This window comes from Meriones unguiculatus, chromosome 3 (assembly GCF_030254825.1).
Source record: "Meriones unguiculatus strain TT.TT164.6M chromosome 3, Bangor_MerUng_6.1, whole genome shotgun sequence".
Lineage (NCBI taxonomy): Eukaryota > Metazoa > Chordata > Mammalia > Rodentia > Muridae > Meriones > Meriones unguiculatus.
In genome coordinates this window covers 2047378-2059153 of record NC_083351.1, presented here as the reverse complement: position 1 = coordinate 2059153, position 11776 = coordinate 2047378, and the positions used below count along the sequence as shown (strand labels likewise).

Here is an 11776-nt window from a genome sequence, read left to right as displayed (position 1 = left end):
GGCCAGCATCCACCACATCAGACCCAGTGAGCTCCCTTGCTGCTGTGCAGGATGGCGACGGCCACACAGCGCGAAGGAGAATCTGTGTGGCACAGAACAATGGTGCTCAAGGTGCCTCGAGAGGCCTCTGTGTGGGGCTGGTGTGCAGCCCTGGGATCCGTCACCGCTAGAAGCCCTGGCTCTCTGAAGGCTGCTTGGATCTGGTGAATGAAGGTCCCAGGTGGGAAGCAGTCAGCTCTTGGATTTGGCTCTGGTAGCAGCAGGGTTCCCAATGGCAAGGATAGCCTGAGCTGCAAGGAACATCTCCCTGGTCCTCCTCAGATTTATGATGTAAATACCATCACTTTTCCTCTTGTAAATATAGTGCTCTATCTGAAAGTCAGGGGTAGTGCCTCCTAAGTGGGTTCCTGTGGCAAGGAGTTTGAGACACCCTCCTCTGTTGTCTGCAGGATATCAAGGGCTCTGGACACTGGGTGGGTTTTCCTTTGAGTTACGATGGGAATCAAGAACAGCGCTGCCAATCGAGCCATCCCTGAGCAACACAGAAAGCTCTGTTTGGCTTTTAAACTTCTCGGATCTGTAATTGCATGTCTTCCATCAGATGGGGACTTTTTTAGTCACCATTTCTTCAAACGACATTCTCAACCATTAGAAGGAATCTTTGGGTTTCTGGAGGGCTCCTTGAGTTCAACAGGCTTGCTCAGGTCAGGATAAGATCTTTCTTGCCATTAATTTTGCCTCTATTTAAAGCAATGCCTAAGCTGAGGGTGATGGCACATGCCTGTTATCCAAAGCCTGGGTCCCTGCTGGTGACTTCACGTCGTCCCTCTGTCTCAGAGACTGGGTATAGCGGTGCAGCACAACCATAATGGCAGCGCGCAGGAGGCTGAGGCAGGAGAGTCTTGAGTTCTAGGCCTGGCGGCATAGCAAGCCCAGGCTTACATAAAAAGTACCTGTCTCTAGAGGTTTTTATAAAGCAAGGACAAGGCCCTGCTCCATCAACTGTCTCCGGAAATGGGCTTCTTGCTGATTGAAGGGAACTTGTGATTTTGTCCCTTCTGTCCTTGTTGGCTCTAATGGTCCATTTGAAGTAGCCTGGAGCAACCTGAAAGGTTGAGCTTGGCCTGTGGTTGAGCTTGGCCTGTGAGGGTTGCTGTCTTGATGTAGCCTACTATGGGCAACACAGCCATGGGCAGGAACTCCCTAGTATATGAGAGCTATATGCATGAGCCCGGGGACCAGCAGCCACACCCCTCCATGGTGCCCGCTTCAGGCTCTGCTTAACTTCCATTTGTCACTTCCCCCAGTGACAGACAGGACCTGCAAACTAAAGAAGCCCTTTTCTTCCCAGGTTGCTTTTGGCTGTGGTTTTTACCACAGCATAAGGAATAAAATTAGAATGCCTTTCAAGACAGTTTCAAAGACCTACAAATGCTTTTAAAATGTTGCAAGCCAAATATGAAGTTACAAAATAAATACTTTTGTATTTGCTTTTTAAACAGATTTTAATAGGAAATGGAGTTTATTGCTATTTACAGTGGTCAAGATATGGAACCAGCATAGGCCTGCAGCAACAAAGGAATGGAGGGTGAAATGTGATATAGAGTCATGTTCTTTTCAGTCGTAAACAATAATTATGTTCCTCAGGAAAATGGTCAAAGGTGAAAATAATTGTCTCAGAAAGACAAACACCATGTTTTCTCATTTACATAAACACATCAAATCATGTGCATCTTTACAACATTGAAATAGATGTGAAACTGTCTGGGGGAGACAAAGGGAGCTTGACAGCAGGGTGAAGGGGGAGAAAGAGAAGAGCAGGGGGTATTAAGGGAGCGTGTTCCATGTAACATGTACTTGTGAGAAGTTATTTCAAAAAAAAAAAAAAGGAAAAGGAAAAGGAAAAGGAAATGGGGAATTTTATCCCCAGAAACGTACAGAGGTCGCACCTTGCCCACTTCTCCCTGGTGGTTCTTCTGTAACCCTGCAGGACAGGGCCTAAGGCTTTCTGGGGCCAGCTCTATGCTGTTAGCACTCTTGGGAACAAACCCTGCCCCTCTGAAAGTCACAGACTGGGAACTGGGGAGATGACTCAGCCACTAAGAGCAAGTCCTGCTCTTGCAGAGGCCCCACACCCTCTTCTGCCCTCCATGAGCCCTGCATGCACAATGCCCGTGAGCACATACAAGAGCACACACACACACACACACACACACACACACACACAATTAAGAATAAAATAAAAAATGTCTTTTGATTTCTTGGGACAGGGTCTCACTATCTAGTTCTGGTTGTCCTGGAATTTACTTGTGTAGACCAGGCTGGCCTCCAGCTCACCCACCTCAGCCTCCCAAGTGCTGGGATTAAAGGCGTGTGCCACCACACCTGGCTTTAAAATTCATCTTTTTAAAGTCACAGATGGGGCTAAAGAGATGGTGCAGAGGGGCGAAGAGAGGACCCTTGGGTTTGGTCCCCTGCACTCACACGGTGGGTCTGGGGGCCACCCGCATCTTGCCATGCCTCACACCACCTATAAGACTCAGTGGCCTCTTCTGACCTCTATAGGAACCAGATGCAGATATATGCTGAACATGCATAAAAAGCAAAGCTCACATACCATTTTCTTCCGGTGTTTTAAATTCAGCCTAACTACAAACTTGTGGTCACTACCACCCACCCCTAGACTTCCAGTTCAGTTACAGAAATGCCGAGGGGCAGTCGATACAGAGGCTCAATCAATTGCTATTAAATAGAAGGCTTTATCTTGGGACTGACACCCAGATTTAATAAGCGAATCAGAACTCTAGTCTTGTTATTTCAAGGGACCATTAATAGGCCACGTGTGGAACTGGCTTAAGTGCAGACAGATGGCATCGGAAATCTCATTTAATGGGGTGGGACTCCCTGGTGGCTGGCACTCCTTGTTGTCTTGGGTTCCTTCCACTGCCTGCCAGGTTCTCTCCAGGCGCCTGTGAACCGAGAATAACTCCTGCAGGGCTGTGAGCCTCTCATGCTCACCAGCTCACCAGGGGCCCAAGGGAGCTCAAGCACCCTGTGCAAGGCACAGGGGCCGGGTGTCCTCCCTACAGGAAAGCAGCCTGGGTGTTCCAGGAAGCTCATTAATAAAACTCACTTGGAACATGTGTCTTCGCTGTGGTTTTTGCTGCAAAGCTAATTTTTTCAAAGGTGTAAATTGGTAAGAAAATCTGTCTACAGACCAAGGAGATCCCTTGAGAGGAAACCCAGCAGCAGCAGAGAGATTCTGGGTACTGAGAAGGGACTCCAAGGCAGAGATGCACCTGGGGACAGCGTTGAACAGGCCAGAACTTGCTTCTGTTGAGGCCCCAGACAAGAGCCACGCCCCCCCACCGAAGAGCCACCCCAACATTTTCCGCTTGGGCTAATACTGTCTGTCTCCCTGATATGGTCCTCCCTGCTCCCCAAATTTACCCTTCTGGATCTCGGTCACCTGGTTTGTCTTGTGAGCTGGGCGAAGCTGGGGACGGCTGGAGGCCCACACAGACCTTACCAAGCCTCACACCTCTGCTGTCCAGTAGGCCTACCAGCCTTGGCTACCTGATACAGGACCCTCAGTGACCAGGCAAAGTTCTCCTGGCACCTGGGCTGGGACCGGCCCCAAGGGCTCCATCATCACCTTCACATTCGCCCAGTGGAAGAGAAGCTTCAAAACCAGCCCAGAGCCCCAAATTCCTTCCCCCCTCTATTAGGCACAGCTTTCAAAGTCTTCAATAATGAGGAAGAGATCTGGAACGTCAGAAAGGTCGAGCTAGGGAAGAAAAGAGATCCATGGCAAGCTTAGCACACAGCTGCATCCCTGCCCTTCTCAGGAAATCCTACTACTCCATTTAGTGGCCATCTGCTCCAGTCTCAAAGAACTGTCAGTGTCCGAAACCACCAGGCCACAAACCCCTCCTACATCCATATCCAGACTTCAAAGTCAAGACAGACTGGAAGTGAAGATGCCCCTCCTCTCTCCTGTGGGAAAGCCAGTGCAGCTGAAAGTTCTTCCCAGGGGAGACACGAACATGTGTCCCTCCTCCAAAAGTCCCAGGCACAGACAGGTGTGAGTCCAGCAGAGTTCACTGGGAGAACCAGAGTTCATTAGGGCTTCTTACAGGGAGGGTGATGGGGGGGGGCTGTGGCCAGGAGAACCAGAGTTCATTAGGGCTTCTTACAGGGAGGGTGATGGGGGGCTGTGGCCAGGTGGCCTTCAAGCAGTCATAGTGGAAGATCTGCACCCAGCAGGGATGATGGCCTCACCATGGCTGTGCTGACAGAGCCTCAGTATGCCGAGGTCACAGTGGTTCTGGTCAGAATTGCGCACAGCTGATTGGGAGGGGTTCATGAGTCTCCCTACCCACTCCTTCCAGGAAAAAATGATCAACAGTCAACAAACCTGGCTGTGACGGTCTTGGGTAAGCAAGGTTCAGCTGGCCTCCTGAAGATGGTGGAGGTTTGCCTCAGAGGATAGCCCTGTACAACAGCCAGCCTTCACCCCAGGTCATCAGCTCATGTCAACACTGAAAATGCAGACAACCCTGACTTTGTTCCTGGAGCATGAGCAGTCCAGTGAGGAAGGAGGTCCCCCTGTCTGTGAGGACGGAGGGAAGCCCAAGGCCACACAGGATCCTGGTGTTTATTATCTCTTTTTACGAACCTCCATAATCCTAGATGTGGCAGAGACTGACATTACAATTTTTATTGACATGGAGCGACTTCTCTACCCTCACCGTTTCTGGTTTGATCTTCATCCTCACTGATACTGATTTACACCCATTGTAACTGGGAGGACAGACCTTCATCTTTTCAGTCTTTTCCTATGTGGTCTACCCTTCCTTCACCATTCTCCTCCTAGGCGAGATGCCAGATCTAAATGTCAAGTCCAGTTAAGGCTTTTTGAGAGTCCAGAGGCTCTCCTGACACTCTGTCCTGTAACGGCCTGGACCCTTGCTGTACATCTCTGCTTCACCAGGACAAACTCCCTCTGACACCTGGGATGCTTCCCGAATTCCTGGATGCTCACTGAAAGATGCAACTACACTTAATGGCAAACTTCCCTAAAGTCCCCAATATCCTTTAAAACTTGAGGCGCAGAAAGGCTGGTAGTCTCTCTCCATGGCTTCCTGGTTGGTGGGCTTCTGTACCCTTGTAACCCTCTAGGAAACATCCTGCCCCAGCAGGAAGGAGGTCAGCTGGATGCTAAGGAACAGTCCAGGACCTGGGACCATGAACGAGGCTGCGTTTTCCATTGTCCTGTAGGTCCCAATCCTTACATTCTCTTGGGACAGACGCCTGCCAGCACCTCTTAGGCAAGGTGCTAGATCAAAAGAGAGGCTTTCTTTCAGATTCCTGCATGGCCACGTTCCCAGTTCCTATTTTCCTTGTAATGGCGGGGCTCCCTTTCTCAGATTGTTCAGCAGCTCCCAGATACTGTCTTACCTCAAGGTTTTCAGGCTTAGCCCCTGCCTTATGTACAGACCCCAGCAAGAGACCTGTCATACCCCTAAATATCACCTTGGGAATAGTCTCTTTCCATACGTACATCATTTAGATGCCATCCTAACTCTTCAGAAACAGATATAACATTATTACAGGTAAAAGGTTTTTCTTTCAAAAGCTCAAATCTCTTCACAAAAGGTGTAGGTCTTGGTGTAGGTCCACCTAGGCTGTGTAATGAACCACACAGTAAGGGTCTAAACTGAACTATGCAGCCAGAAGGGGCCCTCATGGGCGCAGCAGGACTTCGCTGAATCTGGATTCTTTATCCAGTTCAGCCGAATAGCTAAACCCTTCTGGGTTCAGGGAACCAGAGAAAGAGCTGATAGATTGGCCCTGAGATGTCATGGGTCACAGATCTCCTAGAATTTACCCAAGCATTGGATATCCTGATCATAGTAAACCCTTTTCATTAGGTGTATGAGTGACAGAGCACATAGCACTGGGACCCTCATAGTGTGCAGTAATTTATCACACTAAGTCGCGATAATGGTATAGTATTTGGCTCTCTGTCCTCAGGGTCACAAAGGCTTTAGATCAGAGTTTCACACTCACGTGTGTGTGTGCTGCTGTAGCGCATCTCCTCAGCCCTCCACAGGGCTGAGGAGGGAACAAGCTGGTCGTTGTGTAGAGTGAGTAAACAAGGGTCAAGTACAGCGGTGTGGGCCGCGGCCGGGGCCCTGCACCTCACGTGGTCTCACCTGTGCAAGGCAGCTGGCGTGGAGACTCTACAACTGCCGTGCTTCTGCACTGGCAGCCGCACCGGCGAGGTGAGGAGGAGTGTGGGCCCCTCTCCATCTTACCTCACCCTTTCTCATCTTGTTCTAAAGTCTCAGGCCTCCCTCAAAGCTTCTTAGAACCTTATTTTTGCTAAGACACATCAGCAGGCTGGAAAACAAGAAATCTGAGAGCCACAGGAGGCCTGAGTGGCAGCGAAGGTGGGTGGGGCAGCAGGAGACCCTCCCTGTGAGTCCCGCAGAGATGGTAGATACGCCAACCGCACATCGCTTAGGGTGCCCCCTTCCCGCCCACAGGACTCAGGCACAATTGCAGGACGGTGCAGATGTTTCAGGGGGTGCTGCTGGGCCAGTGTGCGCCCACACACTTCCTGCCTGTGCTCGGCTTCAACATTCTCATGATGCACCTCTCAAGCCCGGGGGATAGGTTAGTTACAAGAGCCAGGTCATGGGAACATGTGATTTTTATTAAATTACAAAGACAAAAATCCCACCAAAACACAGCTAAAAAAATAACACATTTTTCTAAGATGACATTACCCAAAACAGTTAATAGTATCATTGGACTACACCCATCGATACTGCCCAGAAGCATTTCATCACATTGAGGCATGGACAGTTTGGTTTCTTTTTTTGTCTTCTGCCTGAAATGCTGTTCAGAGTAGCCTCTGACCTCTGACAGCCTTTTGATCCTCGAAGGGTTCTTGCACAGGGGTTGGGTGCTGGCGCCACAAACTCAGTGTGCCCACAAAGCAGGCCCAGGCAGAGCTGCCAGGAGTGGTGCACAGCGCCAGCATGGTAAGTAGAGCTGCTGCTAGTTGGATGCTGCTAGCTTCCTGGGACCACAGGGGCTGAGGCTGGAGCGGCCTGCTTGTCCAGCCTTGAGGTACCGCCCTTTTCAACAGGTGTCTTCTCGGACACCCCCAAACTCACTTTCAGACCACCGCTTCAGTGCTCCTAGGAAAGCTGGTGACTGAAGGCTTTGCTTCCTCTTGCTCCCTGTGTTTTGCAGAACAAAGTTTGGCTCAGACTCAAAGCCTGGTTCCTGGAGCTACACGTGCTCACAGCTGTGGCAAGGCTTGATCCTGTGACATTTACTTTCTGACAAATGGTCCTTAAAAGCTCCCCCGGAGCGTATCAGGATCCTGGAGGCTCACAGGACAGCTCTGGCACTTGAGTTGGGGTCTGGGGAGACACTCAGCTCTGGGTCCTTACCGGAGAGGGGCTCTTCCTTCCTCAGATGTCTGGTGACAGCCACCTTTAAGCCACTCCTGTTAAGCCTTCCCAGGAGCATGTGGTGGGGTCCTTCGGACAGGCCCCCATGGACAATGCCCGAGACATAGTCTTGTGAACTCTTGTGAACATACTCCCAGAACTCAAGCACATCTCAGTGGGGTTACAGGCCTAGAAGCAAGGATGTGCTGCAGGACTCCTGAGGTAGCATGATGAGGCAGTATGTGCCTCAGGGGTAAGCACCCACCTCTGCCAGGGGCTGAAGCCTGAGGCAAGGAATTCAGTCTGTGTTGCCTCAGTTTCCTCATCTGTACAACAACAAGAAGTGTGTCCTCACCCTCAGGCTTTGTGAGGTGTGTTAACATGCCGGGATGGCCACACCCTGTCCCCAGGAAGCTCTAAGCCTGATGCTGCAGCTGCTACGGCCCATCTGGTGCAAGCCTAATATTCTGGGACCCCCAGAGGCTAGGTTGTTAACCAGTTGGAAGGGCCTTCATGGTCATCCCTGGCCACTGGCAATATGATGCCTGCACCCAAGTGTGCCCAAACCCTGCCCTTCAGTCTCATGAAGCTTGGTATGGGTGGTTTACAGCCCGCTACAGCTAGAAGCATCTGCCCTTGCGCTTGCAGGAGGCAGCCCTGGGAGTGCTGATTCTATCGTCCTTTCCTGGGCCTCCCTGCCTCTGTTGAGCCACTCTAATGAAAGCCAGGCCTGCAAGGAATGGCTCCCCAGATCCCTGGCAGCCTGCTGGGCTTCCCGGCGCCGGGCTCCCTTCTGGTCCTCCACTCCTGGCAGGGCCTGCCTGGGGCTCGTCTTGCACAAGTTGAGAGAGTTTCTGGCAGGTAGAGAGGGCCCTCCCTCCCTCAACCCCACTCACTCCTTGGGGTGCATGGTGAAGGCCCGGGGGGGGGGGGGCAGCAGCTGCCCCAGGTCTACCCCCAGGGAGGAGACTCTGAGCACTCGGCCTGGGGAGAACAGACGTTCCTGTCCCAGCTGGGCTACGGCCTGCCCTCCCATTCCTGCACTCTCTAAGGCTTGTCTGCATCCAGCCCTCCCTGGCTTGACACTTTTCTCAGACTTGTTGACAAGTGTGGATGGAAAAGCCAGTGATACACTAAGTTCTCAGAGAGGAATGCTGGGAAAGTTAGAGGAGGAAAAAAGCAAGCCGACCCACCAGGTAGAAAGAGTAACGTTTTATCAAATATTGACAATTTAATTCTCAGCAGTCTGAGTCTTACTCGGTCCCTCTGAATGCCCAGAGGGGTCCCTAGAGGCGGCTGTGGCCAGCATGTTTGGGATGCTGGGCGGAGGCTGATGGCAGACGCTCCCTCTGCTCTGCCGGTCTCCCCCAACCCCAGCAGCTGAGACTCTGACCTGTTCTCATCAAGAACAGCAGAATGGCACAGGGACAGATCCTTCTCCACATCCTATAGAGGACGTCTGGCCCAGACTGACTTCACCTTCAAGACAGTGGAATCAGCCTGCAGATGGCGCAGAAGACACGGTGGCCCAGCTGCCCGCAGCTCTCGGGAACCGGAAAGGGCTGGAGTACCGGTGGCTAAGTGAGAGAGGGGATCTCGCTCTGTCCTGGAGCTGGCAGAGTCCTCAAGAAAGAAGGGGAGTAGAGGATGGGGACTGACACACCCGCCCACAAAAGGGCAGCCCCTGTCTCAGCCCACAGCCAGGCCCCATGGACATGTAGGTAGGGCAGTTTAGTTCATGAGCCACATCCCGTCGGCAGGAGGCCCTGGCTGCGTCTGTGGGCACAGCCTCCCCAGGACAGCTTCTCACGGAGGAAGGGAGGAGAAGGCACGCTCCTCAGTGGCTCTCTGTCTCTGTGAACTCCTCTTTGATGGGTTGCTTACGAGACTTGCAGTCAGGCAGGTCAAAGCCAAAGTCTGCCCACTCGTCGGGGCCTGTCACTCCACCCGGGCCTCCGCGGTTGGGGATGGTGATGGTGTGACGCACTCGGAAGTGCACGGCTTCCATGACCCGCTGTCGCTGCAGCTCGCCAGAGCCACCGATGGAGATGGTGGCTGAGTTGCTGCTGGAGCGCAGCAGCTGCTGACCGCAGTCGTGGCTCTGCTTCAGGTCCTGCAGGCCCCTCCAGATGGTCATTCGGTACTGGTCAGGGATCTTCAGGGCCCCGAGGTCCTGCAAGAGCGATGGCCACCTCAGGGTTCCAAAAGGGAAGCTACAGGGTTGTGTGTTCCCCAGGGCAGGGATGTCCTACCTGCAAGGAAGCCTCTGCTTTAGGGGCCACTGACTTATTCGGACATGGCAAGGCAGATGACAGAACAGCCCAGGGAGCGGCAGCAGCAGGGTCATCTGCCTGGACATAGTGTCTAGCCACATAGTTTGTGGCGCAGCTAAATGACGTGTGTGGGTATGGAAGGGGATGGTGATGAAAGCCCCCTCTGAGGCTGTGTGGAGCCTGGGGCCTGGAGCACACTGAGAACAGAGATGGAGGGAGGCCGAGAGACCACCCGTCTCCGGACCTCGGGCTGCCCCTTGGCACCTGTTAGTTGACAGCTGCTCCAGGCTCATCTCTTTGCTTCAAGCACTAGTGAAACAAGGGTTACTATGTGGCTCAAAGTGAGGGAGATGCAGGGTGGTGGGCACTGGCCCCACCGCCTCTGGTAAGTCTTTGTATCCAGCCCGGGTGCCTGGGCAGGGGACAGATACAGACTGGTCTCTAACTCGGCCTGGGTGAGAGTCTAGAAAACAGTGGCCAGGACAGGAGGTGCCAGCTGAAGCACCCTGGGCCCGGAGGCTGTGTCTCACAGACCAGTCAAGGATGACTGTGCTGCTAGGCCGGAATGGGATACCAGGGCTTTGGTCTTGATGTCCGGAGGCTTTCTATCCCGAATTCAAACCAGAATGTTCAGTGCCCTATGTGTAGGCTGGCCTTGGAGCCCCACTTATTCCTTCCAGGCCCGTTCCCCTGGCTCCTGCACTTCTAAGGAATTGGATCCTTGAAACATCCCAGACTAAGAAATCAAAGGAAGCCTGGCTGGGGCACCAGGAGGCTTTAACAAGAGAGAAAGCCCTCCAGGTCACCCCCAGGGACCGGGACCCATGTCCAGCCAGCCTTCTTCACATTGCCCAAGCCTGCTGACTTCAAAACTGGGCTTGTGGGAAAGGCTCTGGGTGTTCCCCAGCTATCCACGCTAGACGGCGCACTCTGCCTTGGGCCAGGTCTCCGCCCCTTGGGGAAGACTGGACATTTACCTCTATGGTGAGGTTCTGCAGGTGGTAGACGCTCTGCAGCCCCTGGGAGGTGAAACACTCGATACAGTTCGGACACCCCAGTCCTGTTAAAAAGCTGCAGGAGAATTTGAGAAAGTAGCATTAACTCACTATGCTGGATGGTGAGCTCAGGCCTCACAGGAGTGGCTCTGCTTTGGGGGGGGGGGGTGAAGGCTGCCTGTCACAGTGGGTATGTTGCTGGTCTCTAGGAGCAGGTGTGGCCAGCCAGAAGTGTCTCAGCAGAGGAGTCCTGGCTCAAGTGACCTTCTTTCTAAGGCTCTCCCAGCGCCTGCTGATGAGCCAGGGCTCACCATACGCCATGACCATCTCAGCCTGTCCTCCCTTGGGCCAGCCAAGCAGCTAAAACACAGGGTAAGACAGAGCCACATGCAAGGCTGCTCTCTCCAGTAGGAACTAAACAGTGGGAACAGTGGGGGAGGGAAGGAAGGGCAGGCAGCACAAACTCAGGTCCAGCCGCAGCCCACACACCTGATGAGGCTGGGGTCTGCAGGGTAAGGGGGTGGCGGGGTGCAGTGAGATCCGGAAACCATGGTCTGGGAGCTGTGGCCTCCGTTCATCTCGCCGTTGGCCGGCATGCCGTGGCTGTGGCTGTTGAGCATTCCGGAGCCTGGGCAGAAGAGGGGGCCCAGGAACGTGAGCTCAACCCTGCACAGTGGGCAGTGTCCCAGGCTGCGGTCCAGCCTGGCAGTGTGACACAGCGTTGTCAGGGCTGTCTGAGGCTGAGCAAGGGCTGAGCCCCAGGCCCAGCTCTCTTCTCTGAGAGGTAGAAGTGGAAGGTGGCTGTGTACAGGGCACCTAGCTTCAGTGAGCCAGGGATTGGCAGCTGGCACCTAAGTGTTGCCAGGTCCCAGAGCTTTATTGGGGACACCGCTGGAGGTGTTGCTCAGTGTCAGGAGTGTGCCTCTCCATGGCCACGTGACCTTTCAGAGGCCACCCACACTCCACTCTGCCTATCTCCCTACAGCTGCCCCAACGAGGTCTCTGGTCCTGTAATCCTTGAAATGAGGGGACCTCGTAG

The 11776-nt window shown here is 53.2% G+C and overlaps 1 protein-coding gene across 3 annotated transcripts in view; it reads right to left on the bottom strand.

The window, feature by feature from the left end:
• Positions 1-6725: 6725 nt before the first annotated feature.
• The window catches only part of Tp73 (tumor protein p73), a 72975-nt gene continuing 67924 nt past the window's right edge, over positions 6726-11776 (bottom strand). For all 3 annotated transcript variants that reach the window (XM_060378958.1, XM_060378957.1, XM_021656569.2), the window contains 3 exons: positions 11227-11365; positions 10720-10813; positions 6726-9642 (listed from right to left, as the gene is read on the bottom strand). In XM_060378958.1, coding sequence (XP_060234941.1) covers positions 9307-9642; positions 10720-10813; positions 11227-11365 — 569 coding nt within the window. In that variant the 3' untranslated portion in view covers positions 6726-9306. The remainder of the gene's footprint in view (positions 9643-10719; positions 10814-11226; positions 11366-11776) is intronic.